Here is a 22,194-nt window from a genome sequence, read left to right on the forward strand (position 1 = left end):
CAAAATGTTTTTATATTTATTCTTGTTTCATAAAGGCAGGAATTTAGTTATAAAATGTACTCAGTTTTGTTTTGAGGATAGGATGCCATATTGGACACAAAGGATTAAAATCTCTATTTTTGCTACACTGTGAGGAAGTTATCTTAGATACCTTAAAGTTAAAACACACACACACACACATACACACACACACAGAGAACAGCTTATAATGCTTTTTTAGTTGCATATTTCCTTTCAAGAATAATATCTTACTCTTGTTTATGTTGGTGGTAATTTGCTGATAGCAATTGAGAAAGCTTATTACCATTTTTACCATATATGTTATTCACACTTCAGATTATACTACTACCAAATAATTTTTGAAGGAATAATTTAAAATTAACAGAACATAATTAAATTTGATAAGGTTAATTTGAATTTTTAAAAATATGCACTAGGTTATAAAGGTCATTAAATCCCCAAAATAAATCTTTTGACCCATTTAGTCAATCTTTTGAAGTTATGCCTTTACTTTTCAGTCTACAAAGAAGGAGGATTCATTTGGATTGACTCACAAAAAATGATCGCATTGTTTATGTATAACAGTTTCATTTTATGGTTACCAGGTATAGTCATACTTCTCAGTCTCAATATTCCTTTTTCTGGATGTATTTTACTGATCTGTTAATGGCATAACATATCGAGATAACAATCACTTATTTTTAATGAAATGACTATCACGGTTTTGTCACTTCTTTTATATGTATCATCTTCTCTCTTTTTCTTAAAGATATGTTTCCCATTGAAAAATATTTTTATGACATTTCCTTTATTTGTAATGGATGAATTTCCTTTACTTCAAATATTCCTTGATTTGATACTCTAAAATTAACCAGAACTCTTCATACTCAAAAGCAATTTAGCAATTATAATTTCAAAGCAATTTGATATTTTGATTTTACTTACAACAATTGAATTGAGACACCCACATAATAGTTTTGCTTTGGTATATAGTTCTTATAATTTAAAGCTCATACTGGAAGTTGATTAAATTCAAAGTAAAGTTACATACTTTCTGGTAGTTTAAGAGCAGTAATTTTGAAACTTTTTTCTTCTGAGACTTTTAAAAATCATCCCTCACAAATTGAAACTACAATCATGATAATAAACAATGAGACTATTTTCCTACTTTACATAAATTATGGAAGGATTTCCACATTGTTGTATAGAAAACAACATATCCCCCATTGAAAAAAAAATTTACCAAAGTTAGATCTGAAGTCAGCCAGCCTTTTCTCCTTATATTGGATTTTACACAGAAGACACATGCTCTAAAACCCTCTAAAGTCCTTACTGAGGCATACACTACACGCTAGGGGTGTAACGCATCCTCACTGGTGTGGATTGTGTTTGTTTTTTAATATTTGGTCACTATTTCAGTAGTCATGATAAGAAGACTTCATGACTTCAAGACTTCATGGTCTTGAAAATTGAGCACAAACCTGATAAATGGAAACATATTTTTTTTCCTTAACCCTCTGATTGCCTTCAGACTGGGTTCACATCTTGACTCTGCCACTTATGAGCCGGTGGCCTTAATGAAATTACTTAAGTTTTCTATGCCTTGGTTTCCTAATTTGCAAATGGGAATAAATAGTACTCACCTGAGAGTTGTTGTGGAGATTAAATAAGACACAATATAGAAAGTGCTTTGAACATTGCCTGGCACAGAGTGGTAAGTTGTTATTGTTGTGGATGTTGTTTTGGACTCACAGTGATACTGTGCACTTGGAACTTTGTAAATTTATCCTATCCTAGAGTTTGCTTTCTTTTAAAGATGTTTTATTTCGAAATAATTTTTGTATTACAGAAAAGCTGCAAAAATAATAACCCAAGACTTCCTATATACCCTTAATCCAGCTTGCCTTTATGTTAACATCATACCTGTTGGAAGTACAATGATCAAAACCAAAAAATTAACATTGGTAACTCAACCAGGGGCCCGCAAACATTTTTTAGTAAAGGCCCAGATAGACAGAGTCAGTACTTGGCTGAGGCACGCAGGTGCTTAGGATGCAAATTTTAAGGAGGCCCTAACTCTCAGGGTTGTGCAAGTACAGATCTTTTGAGAGAGGGAGAGAGATCCTTCTTTAACCTCGGTGTCCTGGTGCTGGCCATGACATAGGAAATATTTTAGGCTTTGTTGGCCTTAGGGTCTTTGTCACCACTACTCAGCTCTGCCATTGTAGAAAGTGGCCACAGATGATATGTAAGTGAATGTGTCTTCCAATAAAACTTTAATAAGAACAGGCAGTAGGCCAGATTTGGCCTGTGGGCCAGAGTCGGTCAATCCCTGATCAAAATTATAGGTCTTATCTAATTTCATCATTTTTCTTACTAATGCCCTTTTTTTGTTCTAGGATCCAAGCCAGGATCCCTTGCTTTGTTGTTGTGTTGCCGTTGTCTCCTCCAATCTGACCCTTCTACCTTCTTTGTCTTTTGTGACCTGGACACTTTGAAGAGTACCGGTCAATTATTTTGTAGAATGTTCCTGAGTTTGGCATTGTCTGATATTTTCTAATGGTTAGATTGAGGTTATGCATTTTGGGGAAGAATATCACAGAAGTGATGTTGTGCCTTTCTCAGTGTATCATATTGGGGGTCTGTGATGTTGATATGTCTTATTGACCTTGATGACTTGGTTAAGGTGGTGTCTGTCAGGTTCTTCTGCCAAGGTTTTCCGCAGTAGGATTATTATTTTTATTTTTGTGATTAACAGATATCTTGGGGAAGATATTTTGAACTATACTGTTTCTTCTCAAACTTTCACCCACTGAGTTTTGCATCCTTTGGTGGATCTCGCCTGTAATAGTTACTACTAAGGTGTTTGCCTAATGGTAATTTTCTGTTTTCCTCATTTATTTATTAGTTGGAATTCTGTGAAGAAAAGCTCTCTCTTGTCTCACATTTATTTGTTTATTTAGTTTATTTTTATCACTATTGATTAATAGAAAGTTATTGTATTTTAGGGGTTATAACCCAAATACTCCCATTATTTATTTTGTGGCTCAAATGGTTTCTATGGCTCATATTTTAATTAATTATCATTTGATTAGAATGCTATAGGAGGATCCCTCATTTATTTGAGGGATATTGCTAATATTTAGAGTGTTGTGGGAAACATCCAGTTTTCAAACTTAGTGAATCGAAATGATGGATACTAATTAACTCGGTTTTTAAAATGTGTCTTCTTTTTTTCTGCAGCATATGAATTTCAATCACTAGAATAAGTTCACTCTTATAATGAATAAACCACAATTTTCAGAAAGCTCCTCTTACACTACAGTAATATTATTTGAAGAAGAACAGTCAGTCTGTAATCAAGTATTTATTGAACACTGACCACTGGGCTAATACTAGAAGTGATGGGGAGTGGGGTGGGAAAAAAAGCAAAACAAAACAAAACATAAAGGTGATACATGGTGCTAGTGTATAAAGAACTTGGTATCCAATTGACAAGCCAAAGCTAATACAGAGGAAACAATGAAAACAATTAAGTACTGTGTTGTGTGGTGCTTTCTATAAGTACAATAGGAATTAAAGGAAGAATATCTGAAAAGAGTTCAGGGAAGAGATGAGACTTGAAATGGTCTTAATAAATGGTCTTATTAAATGATCATAATTTAGATGCATGGAGGGAGAGACATAGGGTGTTTGTGTGGCTAGGAAAATCTGGAGAAGATTCATCCAAATGGGAATCAGATTAGTCTTCATTGCATACTAGAGTATTTCCTTGCATGGACCAAAATATTGTGCTAACAGGATATGGAAAAGATAAGTTTTTAAGTTTTAAAATTTAAGTTCTAAAGTTAAAATATACTCAGTAAGGAAATGTGGAATACAAAGAAAGTACAAAGAAAACTGTTAACCTAAATGTTTAATATTTGGAGTAAGACATATGCATGTTAATTATCTATGCATATATGCTGTATCTATGTATGTATATAAATAAGTACATGCATATATGTCTGTATTTATATATTTTTTTTATATATGTTTGGAGTCAGACTGTGTGAATTCAGTTCCTGGGTCTGCTACTTTCTACTTGTGTGACCTTGGGAAAATTACTTAATTTTTCTATGTCTTGGTTTCCTAATCTGCAAAATGAGCATAATAAAGGTATCCATAGTATGTCATAGAGTTGTTGTGGGAATTAAATGAGACACTATATGTAAAGTGTTTAGAATAGTGCCTGCCACATAGTAAGTCTCAATAAATCTTAGTTATGATAATAATTATTATCATTATCATTATTACATACATACATATTTACATAATTCTTTTTGAGATAAAACACTATGAATTTATATTGCACATAATATCTTACTTTTTCTCATAGAAATATATTAACTTTCTCAGGTTATTAAAAGTCTTCTATAGGATGATTTTTTAATGACTGTTAAGTATTCCAGCTTATAGGTATATTACAATTAACTTTAACAAATATTCCATTATTGAACACATAGGTTTTTGTTTTAAATTTTTATTTTATTTATTGAACTTTCTTATAGCTAAATTCTTTTCCCACCTCTAATTATCTCCTTAGACAAATTCCTAGAATTGGAATTGTTGGATCAAAGAGTAAGAAACAAATTAGAGGTTTTTCATATGTATATATTCCAGTTGCTTTCCAGAAAGTTTACACCTATTTACATCCTCACCAGGAGAGCATTAATGTTCATTTCTATGCACCCTCAGTAACACTGGTTTAATAACTCATTCTTTGGATATTTTGATTTATTTGATTACAAGTAAAGCTGAACATTTTGTATGTTTACTGGCCAGCAAGATAGGCAGTTTTCCAGATGACTGGACATTGGGTCAGGAAGGCAGGGTTCAATGGACTTTGATGTGGAGGGCCTCAGCTGCCTGTGGTCTGTACTTGGCCCCAAGCACATGGAGTGGGGAGGCCAGGAGATAAATAGAATGTGTCCAAGACAAACTAACCCGTGTTACCAGTTTACCCAGAACCAGCTGTACAGGGGGTGTGTGATAAACTTTGTGATAGTTAAAACTATGAAAAATAATGAAAGACATATGGACTATTCTTAATTTAAAAAAAAATATGAAATTGGAAAAAAAACCCAGAAAATATAAAGAAGAAAAAACCAATCACACATGTTAGCATTACTGATAATTAACCATTTTGACACACTTGCTTCCATGGACCAATACCAGAATGTTTTTTAGTGGGATATGGATTAAAAAATAAAACAACAGCAACAATAAAAACCCAAAACTTTCTTTCTACCTGTAATAAATAGGTATAATTTTATCCATTTGTGTTATTTAAAAACTCTAACATATATGAACATAAATATGTGTTAAAAGTGTGTTTTGAAGGATATAACCTATGATCTTGGGGAAGGGGGCTAAAGCGCTTTTAGTTTTTATTCTGTATTGATAGAAATTTTTTCAAGGAGAGTTTGTGAGTATTTATAAAGTACTTATTAATTAAAAATGCTTATTACTGCACTCCATAGAATACTTATTTATTTATTTATTTATTTTTTTTGAGACAGAGGCTCACTGTGTTGCCCGGGCTAGAGTGCCGTGGCGTCATCCTAGCTCACAGAAACCTCAAACTCCTGGGCTCAAGTGATCCTCCTGCCTCAGCCTCCTGAGTAGCTGGGACTACAGGCATGCGCCACCATGCCCGGCTAATTTTTTCTATATATTTTTAGTTGTCCAATTAATTTCTTTCTAATTTTAGTAGAGATGGGGTCTCGCTGTTGCTCAGGCTGGTTTCGAACTCCTGAGCTCAAACAATCCGCCCGCCTCAGCCTCCCAGAGAGCTAGGATTACAGGCGTGAGCCACCGTGCCCGAGAATACTTAATATTTTAAAATTCAAAATCAAGTCTAATTCTCAATTATATTTGTTATATAAGTGAGTAAAGGTGACTGATGGTTAAAGGGTTAGCACATAGGAAGAGGAAAAACACAATTTATTACAGTTCTTAACAGGAAGTCTGTCTCTTCCTGTTATTCCAAGAAATTCTCAATAGAAGCTTACCAAGGAAAGGAATAGAGTACTAGTCTGGGCTTTATACATATGCCTACCTAATACAGTCTGACTTTGATTGTAAAAGTGAAGACATTTTTTATGAGATTTGACTAAGGATGGCATGGAGCTTGGAAGAATATGAATCTTATGACAATATTGAACTGAGTTGCTTGAGAATTAATTTCTCAAACACGAGGTAATTTTCTTTCACTTATTGGTGGTTAGTAAATATGGAACCCCATGTTAGTTTCCTAAACCTAAAGTATTATTTAAAACAGTGGTTAAGATTAAAGGATTTAAAGCCTAACTGCTTAGTTAACAAAAAATTCAGCGTTTTTAGTAACTAGCTGAATGATTTCAGACAAGTTACTTAACCACCGGTATTTAATTATAGCTACCATTATTGAGTTCTTACTATGACCAGGCTTTGTGTTAAGTGCTCTACTTATATTATTCATCTGATGTAAAGATAAGGAAACCCTAGACACGTGGAATTTATGTAATGTGCCTAAAGTCTTGTGGAAGAAGTGGGATTTAAAACCAACCAATCAGGTTCCAGAGTCACATAACCACTGTTGTCTCCTGCTACTGTCACTGCAGTTATGATTAATAAAACCAAGTCTTAATTCATAGTAAGAGGGATTACGTGGGTAAATGAAATTGTATCAAATCATGGATGGCCCTCAAACCTCATTTCAGTTTGGGCTGGAGTTTCTGTTTTCCCTGTCAAAATCTCTAACAAAGCTCTTAATTGGTAACAAAATTATCAGGTTTTGATTATGTCCTTTTTCTTTTAATTGTGAAATTCTTTAATAAAAAATTAAAGGGTCAAAAGCCAGGAAGAAGGAATTTTATCATGGAAGATATATAAATTTTAACTTATAATTCAGGGATAGTCATCCCTGAATAATGAATGGTGGTTAAGCATCTTGGAAGAATTCAGATATGTGAACACATATTTTATATATTCTTAGGAGAAACCTATCTGACCATATTGGGGATTTAAATATATTGAGGCTGGGTGAGGTAGCTCATGCCTATAATCCCAACAGTTGGGGAGGCCAAGGTAGGAGGATTGCTCGAGGCCAGGAGTTTAAGATCAGCCTGGGCAACATAGTGAGACCCTCATCTCTACAAAAATAAAATTAGCCAGGCACGATGGTATGCACCTATAGTCCCCCCAGTTACTTGGAAGGCTGAGGCAGGAGGATTGTTTTGAGCCCAGGAGTTCAGGGTTGCAGTGAGCTGTGAACATGCTGCTGCATTCTAGCCAGGACAACAAACCGAGATTCTGTCTCTTAAAAAAAAAATGTGTAAGTATATATTGAGCTCATAAGTGTCTTGGGCCATCATTTAAGTAAAGTAGCAGGTTAAATTGTCATCAGACTACTATATCAATAGGAGTTTTTAATGGATGCTTTCTGAATTTGGTTATTTAGGAAATGATTTCTTAGAGTAAAAAGTCAAAATAGAAGTATAAGGATCAAAATAAAAAGTTGAGTTGATCATGTCTGTTTCAGGCAGGACTGTTGCCCATCTTCTTTCTTCATGCTATTTAAATTAGATTCCTTATTTTAAACACTGATTTTTGTTTTAGGTTGAACAGATCCTGGCAGAATTTAAGATCAGAGCTCTGGAATGTCACCCTGACAAGCATCCTGAAAGCTCCAAAGCTGGTAAGAATTTAATAATGGCTCTTTCTCAAGAAAATGAATAGCAAATAGAACTGAAAAGCTTTTGAACAGCAACTTAATTTTCTTCTGTCGATTATGCTCAAAGTTATTCTTTCTTTCAATGGCAAAGGCTGTTTTTGCACTATTGGATGATAGGAGGGGAGAAGAACGTGCAAGGTCTCTTCTAATAGTGGTCGTTTAACATGCGTTTTTCTTTCTGCTATAACATGCTGCTTTGTGGTTTAAAATTTATCCAGTTCATTCTTTATTTCACCAGCTTTGGAGTGTTAACTTAAGTGTGTTTGTTATCAGGCAGTTGTCTTGATGAGAACCTTGCTGTGATTTCTTCCTTTCTCTGGACGTGAATATATCCATATATTCATACTTTTGTTTCTTTACTATCATTTAAATATGCTTATGTCTGTCCAAGCTTGGAAAAATACTAACAAATCAACATTCATTCTGCAACTCGTCTCCCTCCTCTCTCTCCCTATCTTTCTCCCTCTCTTCTGAGCCAAACTTCCTGAAAAAGAGATTCACAGTTGATGTCTCTACTTCCCTTCTCCCCAGTTTTCCATTTTTCTCACTGTGACTTCCTCCCCCACCCTTTCTCAGGAATGGCCAGGAACTTCTTGGTTGCCAAATACAATGGTTACTTTTTAGTCCTTAACTCCCCTGAGCTTGCTTCAAAATTTGGCATTGTCCACTGTATCTTCCTTCTTGAAACATTCTTTTCTCTTAGCTCTCAGGATAATATACACTCGTGGTTTCCTCCAGCCTCTTATGGCTGCTCTTTCTCAGTCTCCTTTGTGACTCCTTCTCTGCTGCCCTAAGGTTCCCTCCTAAGATTTCTTCTCAGCTCACCCCTTCACTTTCTCTCTGGAGCCTTGTCCAAGTCTGAGGCTTTAATCACCAGCTCACTGTTTTGTTTTATTTTTCCCATTCAGAGCAGATTGAAGAGCCTGAACAAGTTCATTGTTGATGGCTCCCCAAACTATCCTTAACCCAGTTCTTGCTCCTCATCTTCAGACTATAGTTTTGACTGCTTCTTGGAAATCTCCATTTGGAAACATTGCAAAGTCACCCTTTTAAAAACTAGACTCATTATTCTCCTCTCACACCTCTAAAATCTTGCTTATTTTTCTCTGTTTCCCCATCTCAATGAATGACACCAGCATCCATTCACTTGATCAAGCAGAGACTGTGTCTTCTTCCTCTCCCTCATGTCCACATCTGGTCGATTACCCAGTGCTGTTGATTTACCTTCCACATCTCTCTCTGCTATGTCCTCTTCCCTGTGTCCTCACTGCCACTAGTGTAGGTAGGCCCCCAGTCATTTCATGCCTGCATCCCTACAGCATTCCTTTAATTGCTTCTCATTTCAGATCTTTTTAATTATGGAAAAAATATTTAATATGTACAAAAAGCAATAAGCAATAAAGAATACTATAACAGGTGAGGATGTATGTAACACCCAGTTTAAAATTTTACCAGTGTAATGGAAAACTCTTGTGTTTTCCTACTCTGATTTTATCCTCAGGATAGGTAAATATTATATCTTAAATTTGATGATTATGTTTACTATATGTGTATAGTATGTATGTGTATGTGATTTTTTCTGTAATGAAAATATCATACTAAGACCTATCTATAACTCCACGTTGCGCAAACCCAAACTCTTCTTTTAGACATTTTTTCCTTGTCTTAAAGGACTTTATTAATTTTCTCTAGAAATCACTGATCCCTGTCTATATAAATGAATAATTTTCTAATGTATGAAGTCATCTTTTGTTAGATATCTTACTATTACTTTTGCTCATTTGATTTTTTCTCTTCTTATTAATTTATTTAAGATAACATGAATAAATCATAAGTGTAAGCTTGATAAATTTGTGCATATGTATGACTAGTTTAACCACTGCTCAGAAGAAGAGTAGAACATTATCAGTACCCCAGAAATCCCTTTTCATGCCCTGTTCAAAGTCAGCACCCTCTCCCAGTTTTGGATCTGTATCATCATTGATTAGTTTTGCCTAGTTTTGAATTCCATATACATAGAATTATACGGTGTATGTGGCTTCTTTTGCTTTGCATTATGTCTGTAATATTCACCTACACTGCACACACAGCAGGAGTTCATCCTTTGCCATTGTCGGGCCCTGAGGCATAAACCCCTTCACGCTGTGTACCCTCTTAATTCTCCATCCTCTTTTTCTGTTTTCCACCATGCCTGTAACTCCATGTTTCACCACTCAGAACTATGCTGGATCTTTAATATGCTCTGTTCTTTCCACTGTCCAGCCCTCTATGCCTGCTGCTTCCTCTGCCTGGAACATCCTTGAGCCCTGCATGCCACCCCACCTGCTTTGCTTGGCTGGTTATGCTTCTGGGTCAGGTCTCAGCTTAGCATCACTTCCTCCAAGAAGTCCCGTGTGCCCCAGCTACTCAGAGCATCATGTACATCAGGCAGCAGACTGTGTATCACACCTTCTCCTTATTGCCTGTTTGCTTATTAGTCAGACTGGAAGCTCAGTGAGGTAGACCCCCTGCTTGCCTTGTTCACAGTGGAATGCCCCGTACTTAACACAGTTCCTGCTGCAGAGGACACCTACTCTGCATAATTTCTTGAATGAGTGAATGAATGAATGAATGCATGGGCATTTCTTTACGATACATACTAACTACCTCTCTGAACTGGAGTTAATATTAAGATAGATGTCCCTGTATAAAATTATAAAAATTTGATAAACACTTAAAAACAACCAGTATCCCTGGTTATTCTTTAACTGACTTTCTTTCCAGTGAAGCATGACTCCGAGTTGTTTCTCTGTCCCTGACAAACAATTTTTATTCACGATACGTGATGAATCACTGTGCAGTCATTGCCATTTCTAGTTGCCATAGCGATGGGGGTTTTCGTGTATGGGCTGCCTCAAGGCTTCTTGTTCAGAGAAACATTGGACTGGGTAAATATTGTTTAAAATGAAAAGGTACATGAACATCAATATCTTCCCTTGTCGGGCGTGCAGTTGATGTATGATTCAACCTTTGGCTAGAGATTTTTTTAATCCATGTAAGCATCCATCCATTTACTCAGCTTTAATTAATATGACTTTCTGAAAATTTAAGTGGTTATTTACACACTTGGAGAAAGATTAAAGTTATTGATAAAAATACTTTAAAACTTAAAAAAAATTCAACCAAATACTGAATTTTAACTTGACAGAAATTCAGAATATAATGGACAGATTTTAAAATGTATCTCATTAGGGTGAAAGGCTATCCTGTAGAGGAACTGCAGGTAGGAGAAATGAAATGTGTATATACCTTTCTGGTCCACTAAATGTAGTCTCAGCTGTTGCCATGGAAATTACTGATTTGTTGGCATGATGGAATAGTGGATATGAACACAGTCTTGTCTGTCTGGATTGTTCCCATCTCCTATTTGTAAGTGAGTTGACCTTGGACAACCTCTCAGAGCCTCAGTATTCTCATAGGTGAAATGGATAGACTAATATATTGCTTCACGTGTCTGCTGTGAAGATTAAATGAGGTATCCTCCATGTGGGAAGTGCTCAGTGGATGTTGGCAATTATGATTTAGTGGACCTTCTTTCCTTGTATTTATATGGTAGCCAGAGATAAAAATTTAACAAAATGGGATAGTTTTCTTTTGTTAAGTAACCATTAAAGATCTTTATTTTATTCATAAACAAATCTAATTCTAAGGCCGTTAGAAATCCTTTCCCCTTTCCACGTGTAAGTGATGTAGGCAGTACTGGTTGTGCTACAGAAATTGTGTCACTGAACCTAGAAGAGCCTAGAAGCTCCAGGCTGGTTCTCCTGCCAGCCCGTGTGTGTGTGACAGTAACTGTTGCAGATCAACACATTATTAACTTCTCTTTGACTACAAAGAAAGGAGGTTTCAGACTAAATTAAGGACCTGAGACATGATATTTTTGTTACTGATGTGCAAACTTCAAAGACATTTGGATATTTGAAGAAGGGTATATTTGAAGAACAAATTTCTTTGTTAACTGATATCTTTTAATGGCTCAGTGTTTTCCTAATTTAAAATCTCTTTATTGCTTTTTTCCCTTAGAATAAAAATAATATAGCAGTAATAAATAATGTTGAAAGGGAAAGTCTGCTTTTATCTCTCCCTGCCAGAGAACCACTATTTTTTTTTTTTATTTCAATAGATGTAGGGGTACAAGTTGTTTTTTGGTTACATGGATAAATTGTATAGTGGTGATGTATAGGTTTTCAGTGTACCCATCACCCAAATAGTGTACATTGAAGAGAATCACTATTAACAGTTGGTGTGTTTTCCTACATATTTTTTTCAAAGCATGTTTGGACATCACATTATTGTTATTATTAATATTTCTCAAGTAATTGTAAATGGCATATACTTAAAATGCGGCTATAATAATATACATTCTATTGTGAAATATGAATTTAAAATAACCTTTGTATTTTCAAGGTAGATCCAGGAGTTAAATCAGAATATCTCTCAAGAGTTCCAGTATCATTTGCTCATATAAGCTTACAAAATGAGATCTCTTTTCCCAGAACTGGTAAATGTTTATCTTGTGTGATTCATTTGATAATCCATTAAAAAACAAATATAAACCCAAACTCATTTTTATTAAACGTGGTGAAGAGGATGGAACAAAAAAAAAGTCCACAGTACAGGAAAGATAAGGTCTCTTTTTCTTTCTGCTTATCAACTGTTGTTGAGGGATTGATATCAGCATAATTCTAAGTTTCTTTCCTTCTGGAAATTCTGGAAAGTGAGGCCAACAGTAATGTGCGAAGCGAAGGTGACTCATAGATAAAAATATAAATCTTTACAACTGCTGCATTAGTAGTAGCTGGCATGTGCATCCATGGTGATAATTTAATAAGCTTTTTAGTCTCATTGGAAAAAGTGACGTCTTATTTATACAATGGGACATTTACATTGTCGTCAGCAACAGGAAGGATTGCTCACTGGATCAAACTGCTATGGCAGGATGCTTTTATTTGTTTTCCTGTAGCTTTCAATATTCCCATCTTTATGGTCTTCCCTTTAATCCATTAATTGCTACCACCTCCAGGGGTGATATTAAAATAGTTTATGGTTTATAAGGTACCTGTACTGTCCAGCTTTTGAGAAGGGTCCTGGAGGTATCCTGCTGCATCAGGCAGTATCCCTGGATGCTGGGGGAACACTTGAAGTAGAGATGTTTGGGGGACAGCGCTCGGGAGCACCAGCTCTTGACCACTAGAGTCTGGAAGTATTTCAGGATTTTCACAATTGGTGTGGAGGAACTGTAAGTACTGACAGTACATATGCCTTATACCTTAACGCTTTCTGTTTCAGAGGATCCTGGTTACTTCCCATGAGGTATTTTTAAGTGCTATGAGGGTAATCTTAATTGTATTTCCCAATGATATTATTAAAATGTTCCTAATTCATGAAATGTTTTGAGGACATGTTCCATTTCTTTGGTGCTTGGAGCTCAGGGAATAGCACTGTAATAATATCTTTATATTCACTCAGAATAGGAAGCATTCATTCATTCATTCATTCAGTGAATACTTTTTGAGCACCTACTGCGCTGCTGCAGTGGAAGGGATGAAGCAGAGAACAAATTGGATAAGCTTTGCCCTTATGAAATTTATATTCTGGTAGAGGTCATAAATTATAAGCAATTAACTATGTAATGTCAGGGAGTAAGTACTGTGAAGAAAAGTAAAGTAGGGCAAGGAGATAAAGCAGTGGGACTGATGAAGTAGGTCCCACCAATATGGCGGCACCTGAGCTGGCATCTGGAGGAAGTGAGCTACGTGGTGCCTGGGATAAAAGGGTTCCTGGCAGGGACAGCGAGTGCCAAGGCAGAGTGTGCTTGGTGTGCTTGAGCAGCAATCGCTATGGCTGGGGCCAGGGGAGATGGTGGAAAAGTAGAAAAGACATGAGATCAGAGAAGGAAGAAAGGGATAGAGGTCAGGCCTAGTAGTCATGGTTAAGAATTTTGGATTTTATTCTAAGGGAAATGGGAAGTCTCTGGAAGTTTTAAGCAGAGAAGTGATATTTACATGACTTATTTTTAAAAAGATCACTCTGCTATGTAGAAAATAGACTAAGGGCAAAGGCAGGGACATCAGTGAAGGAACTACTATAATAATTCAGTCAAAAGAGGATGGCAACTTGGACTGGGGTGGTGGCAATGGAGATGGTGACAAAAGATCAGATCCTGGGTATCTTTGGAAGGTAGAGCCAAGAGGATTTACTAATGGTTTGAGAGAAAGAGAAGAGTCAGTTGTGTTGAAAACTAATGAAATGTGTCCTGATTCCCCAAGAAAACCAGCCTTGCCTCAATAGTTCTCTTTATCACAATGTATTGAAATGATTTGTTTCTATGTCTGCCCCCTTACTATACTCTGAGCACCTCAAGGGCAAGACCTGGATTGATGAATGCTGGAGGAGGAAGTGGGGATTAGAGGACAACATGCTTGCAGGAAAACGGAAGGGGGCAGGAAGGTGGTCAAGTGTAGCCTGGAAAGCACAGGTTGGGAGGCTCGCAGGCTTGGGTTTGGATCGTGACTCCAGCACTCGAAGCTTTGGGACTTTGGGCTAGTGACATTAACCTCTCTAGCCTTAGATCCTGTAAAATGGGGGTAATAATAATAATACTCACCTCATAAATTTGTTGTAAAAGAGAAACGTGATCTGTGCTTATAAATGATAACTATTGTTATGGCAGTATTTTCTATTTATAATTCTATCTTAGACCTTTCAGCAGTTATCTTCTATGTGGTTTTTAGTATAGTTTTAGAATAACTTTATTTCTAAAATTGTCATACAGTAAAACTAACTCTTTTGGTACGTAGTTCTATGAATTTTAACATCTGTATAGATTTGTTAGCTATCACCACAATTAGGATACAAAGTTTTCATCACCTCTAGGGATAGTTTTTTTTAAACAAGAGCATTAATCAGATACAATTCACGTACTATAAAATTCACCTGTTAAAGTGTAACTTCAGTGGTTTTTAGTATATTCACAGTGTTGTGCAACTATCACTACTATCTAATTTCAGAACATTTCATCACCATAAGAAGAAAACTCATACTCATTAGCAGTCACTTCCCATTCCTGCCTACCCAGCCCCTGGCAACCACTAATTCACTTTCTGTCTCTATAGATTTGCCTATTCTGGATATTTCATATAAATGGAATCATACAATATGTAGCCTTTGTGACTGGCTTCTTTCATTTAGCATAATGTTTTCAAGGCTCATCCATGTTGTAGCATGTATTAATATTTCATTTCCTTTTTATGGCTGAATGATAATTCCTTTATGTGGATATATTAATACCACATTTTGTTTATCCATTCACAGTTGATGGACATTTGTGTTGTTTCTACTTTTTAGCTATTGTGAATAATGCTGCTATCACATACAGGTTTTTGTGTGGACATATGTTTTCAGTTCTCATGGGTATATACCTAGGATTGAAATATTAATAGTTAGGTCATATGCTAACTCTGTTTAACATTTTGAGGAAAGGTCAAACTATTTTTCAAAGTGGCTACAACATTTTTACATTCCCACCTGTCCATGTGTAAGAGTTCCAATTTCTCCACATTGTAGCCAACATTTGTTGGCTTTTGCATATATATTTTAGAAATAGCTTGTCAATTTCTGCAAAAGAAGGCAACTAACATTTTGATAGAGATTATGTTCAATGTGTATTTCTTTACACATTTGGGGAGTATTACTATTTTAGCAATATGAGGTTTTCTTTTTTTCTTTTCTTTTTTTTTGAGACAGAGTCTCACTCTGTTACCTGGGCTAGAGTGTCATGACATCAGCCTAGCTCACAGCAACCTCAAACTCCTGGGCTCAAGTGATCCTCCTGCCTCAGCCTCCCGGGTAGCTGGGACTACAGGCATGCGCCACCATGCCCAGCTAATTTTTTCTATTTTTAGTTGTTTTGGCTAATTTCTTTCTATTTTTAGTAGAGACGGGATCTCGCTCTTGCTCAGGCTGGTCTTGAACTCCTGAGCTCAAATGATCCTCCCGCCTCGGCCTCCCAGAGTGCCAGGATTACAGGCATGAACCACTGCGCCCAGCCTACAATGTGAGGTTTTCTAATCCACGGACAAGAACTGTCTTTCCATTTATTTAAATCTTCTTTAATTTCTTTCAACAATAATTATGTAGTATTAGTGTGCGTATTGCACTTTTTTTGTTAAAAATTTTTCTAAGTATTTTATTCTTTCTGATGCTCTTATAAAATGGAATTGTTTTCTAAACTTCATTTTCGGATTGTTTATTGCTAATGAATAGAAACACAACTGATTTTTGTATATTGATCTTGTATCCTGCTTTACAGAAAGTTTTAACTTCACTGAGGGGCAGAAGAGAATTTGGAAGTGTTTCCAACAGGACCATGAAAAGTTTCTATTGTATGCCATCTGGCCAAATAGATCAGTGACAAAGCTACAGTTTGTTGAACACAAACAATGTTATTTACTATACTTAAAGCCTCCTATGACAAAAAGCAGACTAGAATCTTTAGGGTGATATCTAAGCAAGGCCTTGAATGAATGGGCTCTCACTTACTCTACAGCCCGGTCCCTCATTGTTCTTCCCTGGCCCTGTGTCCTCCAGCCACATTGGCAATTTCTACTTTCTCAAATTCACTATGCTCCTTCCTGCCGTAGAGTCTTCATTTTCACTGTACCTCTTGCCTGGTCACTACCCTCCCTCACAACTAGCACTAGAACAGGTAGTTTTCTTCCTAGTCGACAGAACTGTATTTTTCCAATGTTTATAAATGTGTCTCTCCTGCTAATGTCTATCGTTCACGTCTGTGACATCAGCATCTGGAATAGTACCTGACACATCACTGGCACAATGAAGGGAGTGGATAAACTGTGTGCCAGGCACATGGAAATCCATGATCTCACTTGTCCTTAGGATACACTTTATAAAAGCTTTAACGAGGTAAATTGGCCCAAGGTCACATAGCTGGTAAGTGGCAGAGTCATGGTTCTAGTGAGATCTGTTTGATAGTTTTGGAGTTTAGAATAATCCTTCTAACAGAGAAGTTGCTCATCTCTTGATTTGTTTTCCAGTGGAGACTTTTCAGAAACTGCAGAAGGCAAAGGAGATTCTAACCAATGAAGAGAGTCGAGCCCGCTATGACCACTGGCGAAGGAGCCAGGTGTCGATGCCATTCCAGCAGTGGGAAGCTTTGAGTGACTCGGTGAAAACGGTGGGTTTCTCTCTGGGGATGATGTGAATTTGTGAAGCTCAGACTGTCCATGTATTATACTTACATAAAGAGTCCATAGACAGTAGGAGGGAGAAGACCAAGAAGTTTGTGGAATCTGCATATAACTCATTATCTACAAAATCCTATGAAGGGGAATTTACCAGAGTAGAGGCAACGAATTTGTGCCGGAGAGCCAGTGACTACATTTTTCAGTCTCTTTGGCTGTTTATTTTCGTATATACACTCCCCACTGTCACTGTTTTATGAGTTCTAATAAATGTGCTTCTCAAATTGCTCGTATACTGCTAAATTTTGAGCCATTACAGATGTATCTCCTCCATCTTTTTATTAATAGTTCATATTGGCTTATTCTCTTTTCAAGGCTTATAATTATCATTAAAAAATCTGCATCTCATTCACCAAAGCAAGTTATAAATTAAGCCTATTATGCATTCTGGGGAAAGAACTGTTAGACTTTTTAAACCATTGTGTTATCTTCCTTCATGCCATTAAGAAGTCAGAACATCAAAATAATCACTATAGTTACTGTTACATATTTATTTTGTTCAACATTGACCTTTATTTTATTTTATTTTATTTTTCTTAAGAGACAGGGTCTTGCTCTGTTGCCCAGGCTGGAGTACAGTGGCATGATCATAGCTCACTGTAACCTTGCACTCCTGGGCTCAAGTGATCCCTCTCCTTCAACTTCTCGAGAGTGGCTGGGACTGCAGGCACGTGCCACCATGCCTGGCTAATTATTTAACTTTTTTGTAGAGATGGAGTCTTGTTATGTTGCCCAGGCTGGTCTTGAATTCCTGGCCTCAAGCAATCCTCCTGCCTCGGCCTTCCAAAGTGCTGTGATTATAGGCATGAGCCACTGTGCCTGGCCCCAATGTTGACCTTTTTATATTGTAGGGAAAATGTAATTTTATTTTTTAAGCACGAGAATGAGGTTTATTGAGGAAGAGCAAGATAGGTTTATAGAGTAAGAGCAAGATACGTTTGCCACAGACGACCAGCGGACCCCCTGCTGTAACAAGAGGCCGAGAAAATGTCATTTTAAAGGTTTCTACATGCCTGGGCATGATTTATTACCTAGATTCTTTCCATTGTAACACTTTTCTATGACATAAAACTCAGAATATAGAAATTACCTTATAGGCAAGTTTTCAGTAACAGTTGTTAGAATTAGTCTATACAGTGATTCACATCTCTTAAATTACAGCCCTTCAGGATTACATTTATAATAGATTTCCTGCTTCATAGTTGAAAAAAGGCTTGTGATACTGAGGGAGGGTCTTTGAAATAATTGGGAAGAGCAATGCAAAACTTCCACAGTGTATGGTTAAAGCCACTCTGCATAAAGTATAAATTCTCTTCATTTCATTTTGGAAAGAACTGTACATTCATACCGATTTCTTTAAGGTGGGATAATTATTTATGAGAGACTAACTATATGCATATTGTATACATTCACAAAATTATTAGAGGGAATCTTCCAAAGGAAATAGTGACTTAACTTTACATATTCAAAAATAAGATTTTTTTTCATTTTCTTTGCAGTAAATTCAAAATTCCTTGTTGACACTGGCTAAATAAACATTGTTCTACCAAGTCTGCATAACCATATTTCCCAGTCTCCTAGGTGTGACACAGTGTAACTGCAACCAAATTAGTGACTCTTGCTATTCTAATGCTTTCTGATTTATGGTTTATTTGTCTTGATGATCCACTCAACTGTGTCACTTAAATTTTAATAGCTAATATCCAATTAGCTGTGGGTTTTTCAAAAACTTTTCTCCAAATCCCTGCTTTAATTTATATAGACAGCATATTTCCATTAAAGACTAATTTCCTGTCTCCAAATGCATCATTTCTGCTTTGAATTTAGCTTAGCTATGAACTATTTGAAGTCTTAACAATAATTACATTTTAGATCTTACTGACTGCATCATTTGTCTTGTCAGCAAAAATAAGCAGTACGCTGGGGTGGTATTTGGTTTCTTACTTATTTTTATTAGCAGTACAAAAATGATGAGATACACATCTCTCTGCTTTAAATCAGCAGTGATATTTTTTTCTCACACAGTCTTCTTTGTTTGGGCTAAACGTTGTTTTCGACATCTTTTTGTTTCTCTTCCTCAGTGAACTTTGAATCCCATATAACAAGCATTGCCTGTTCTGTACCTCATTTCATAGACTTTCTATAACTTTCCTGTCATTCCTTTCTGTTCTACTCCTCATAGTAGCTTCTGTATGTGAGAGCCTCTCCCCTCTCTGTAACATTTTAATTGTTGCTTTCTCTGTGTGTGTATTTCATTAGTTCATTCTTTTGCATTCACCACACTAGAGAAATTAATAGCAATGATCATATCTAGCATTATTCGTCACCTAAGAGATCATTGTACTTTTGTAGATAAACATCACCATTACGGTATTTGGGTTAGGTGTATAGTAGCCTCCTCTTTCCCATGGTTTCGCTTTCCTGGTTTCAGTTACCTGTGGTCAATGCTGGTCCAAAAATAGGTGAATACAGTACAATAAGATATTTGGGAGAGACAGAGAGAGAGAGAGAGAGAGAGAACATTCACATAACTTTTATTATAATATATGGTTATAATTGTTCTATTTCATTATCAGTTGTTGATCTCTTACTGTGCTTAATTTATAAATTAAACTTTGTCATAGGTGTGTATGTGTAGGAGAAAACATAGTATATATAGGGTTCATTACTATCCACAGTTTCAGGCATCCACTGGGGGTCTTGGAACATATTCCCCATGGATAAAGGTGGACTACTGTATTACACATACCATTCTGATAATAAAATGGTTATAACTTTAGGATTGAATTTCAGGTGACATTTATCTAAAACGCACCTGAATGTTTGCATACCCAACACATTTATGGATTGTTAAATCTTGTAAAATACCTTTTCCTTCACATCATCAACATTGTGTTTCTGCTTTTTATTTAATTAATATAATCCCTCTGGAAGGAAAATCATTAGTTGGGAGCAATATTAGTCCCCATATCTAGAAGGCAGGATAAAACACAGTGCGCTATTGTAGCATCACACTCAGAATCATAATGTGTGAATCTCCTTTGGGAGAATTTCTCACATGAGGTAGAGCTTCAGGGGTGCCACATTTCTATTATCTGTGAGTGACGGAACTGAACTGAATTTTTTTTATCCACACCAAGTCTCTGTCACTTCAGTAGCTATTTATTTTTCTTTTCCTTTTCTAGAAATTCCTACCGATAGTTTAATTAGTAAAAGTATTTTAAGAGTTCACCCAGGTCAATGAATATGTTGGAAATTTAAATTTGGACACATAATGTTGGTTTAAAAAAAGGGATATGGAATGAGGGTCTCAGTAATCCAAGCCTCTGGGATCCTGGGATCCCAAAAAGAGAGACCTTTCTAGCTTGAAGAATCTCAGGTAAATTTATGTTTGTCATGCTAAACAATTTTATCGAAAAGGATCCAAGGTATGGATGGCTCTCCTTCTAGCTCCAAAATATAGGGTAGAATGGCTTACGGATGGCTGTGGGAAAATAGTTGCAGCAAAGCCACTATCAAAATGAAGCCCTGAGATAAATTCTCATAAGCTGTTTAAACTGTCCCATGCTGCATCAATTGCTACAAATTTTATAAATGATTAATAGAAACACATTTTTGGTATTAGGATTGTTTGACAAATTGATTGCTTCTGGGAGTGGTTTTCGAGTCACCCCCGTGTGAGCCTGTTTGTCTGCTGATGGTTTCTGGGTTCCCAGCTGGGCGAGGTATCCTTGAGGTGAATCCAACTGGCCACGGACTACCTACCGGGAAAGCTTCCTACTAAGCCAGTGCAGCCAGTTTCCTTAGCCAGAGAGAGATGGGAGACAGTCTGCAATTCAGCACCTTCTGCCCGTTCAAAAGGCAGTCTGTCCTGGTTGGATGTTATCCAAAAGCGGGTCAGAAATCACCGGACAGATAAAAAATTCACTCACAGTGATGCAGGATAATAATAACCAGTCAATTTTGTATAATTATTCAGCTGATCTGTGGCTTATCTGAGTCAGCTGATTTTTTTTTTTTTCTATTTGTTCCAATGTTTACTGGCGTGTAAAACAAAATTTTTTTATCTCCTAGTGTTGACTAAAGTCTAGAATGTAAGAAAAAGACTTTCTAGGAAAAAAAAAAGACCCATTAAGGAAATCTGGTAAACAAGTTAATTGTGAAGGCAGAATAACAACATATTGGTTTCACAGACTGGAAGATTGGTGGCCTTTGCACCTAGACTTGCTGTCTGTTTGGTGTTGGTTCTCTCCGTGTATATAAAGATTTTCTGTCTTGTGTAGTTCATTATTTTGCTGTATAGACTCTCCCCTTCCTAGTCTTCCCTCTTAGTCTCTAACAATTGCTATCACTTGATATTTTTTATTGATGCTGATTCTATTGAAATGAGTCGCTCCATAATAGACTAGTTCACTTGATGTTATACAATGTACTGTGCAACTAATACCCCAGTGGAGCTGTGCTCTGTGAACACGGAAATGAGTGATTTGCAGGCTATCTGTGTCCCAGCAAACCAGGCTGCTTAGAATCACTCTTATATTAGTCCTTTGAACTACAAAGCATGAGAAGCACCTGTATATGGGGTTAGATACAGTTTGGATTTTTCCTCTGTGTATTTCTTTAATTGGGATTGGCAGATATAGGAGTCTGATGAAAAAATACTTTATTCTGATTTACTCATAAAGGAGATAGATGAGTAAGACTATTTCAGAATATCTTTTCACAGAGGGCTTTCAACACACTTACTATGGATAAGTCATTAATCCTCACCACCTATCTAAGGCAGACTTGGGCACTTTGATTTCAAGAGAGAAGTACCGAGGCACAGAGATGAATGCATCATGTACAGGCCACCTAGCCGACTTGTGACATTTACAGTTCACATTTTTGGCTCTGTGGGCCCTGAATTCTTGAATTTCTTACTCTCTGGTTTTCATTAATCTTCATAATGTCCTTCTCCACAGACGAAGCCACTGGCTAGCCTCACCTCTTCTATGCATATGCTTAAAACCCAAACCAAAGCAACAACAAACCCAAACCAACCAAATAAAAGCCAGATTATTTTCTGCACCAGCTAAGGCCATTGCCTCTTTTTAAAATTAACATTTTTTTTTTAATTTTTATTTTTTTTGAGAC

General features: G+C 36.4%; 1 protein-coding gene across 1 annotated transcript in view; it reads left to right on the forward strand.

Annotated features, from left to right (window-relative positions):
• DNAJC12 (DnaJ (Hsp40) homolog, subfamily C, member 12) overlaps positions 1-22,194 on the forward strand; it is a 50,047-nt gene that overhangs the window by 1,357 nt on the left and 26,496 nt on the right. The window contains exons 2-3 of the mRNA XM_012659019.1: positions 7,642-7,720; positions 16,852-16,991. Coding sequence (XP_012514473.1) covers positions 7,642-7,720; positions 16,852-16,991 — 219 coding nt within the window. The remainder of the gene's footprint in view (positions 1-7,641; positions 7,721-16,851; positions 16,992-22,194) is intronic.

This window comes from Propithecus coquereli, unplaced genomic scaffold (assembly GCF_000956105.1).
Source record: "Propithecus coquereli isolate 6110/MARCELLA unplaced genomic scaffold, Pcoq_1.0 Scaffold117, whole genome shotgun sequence".
Taxonomy (NCBI): Eukaryota; Metazoa; Chordata; class Mammalia; order Primates; family Indriidae; genus Propithecus; species Propithecus coquereli.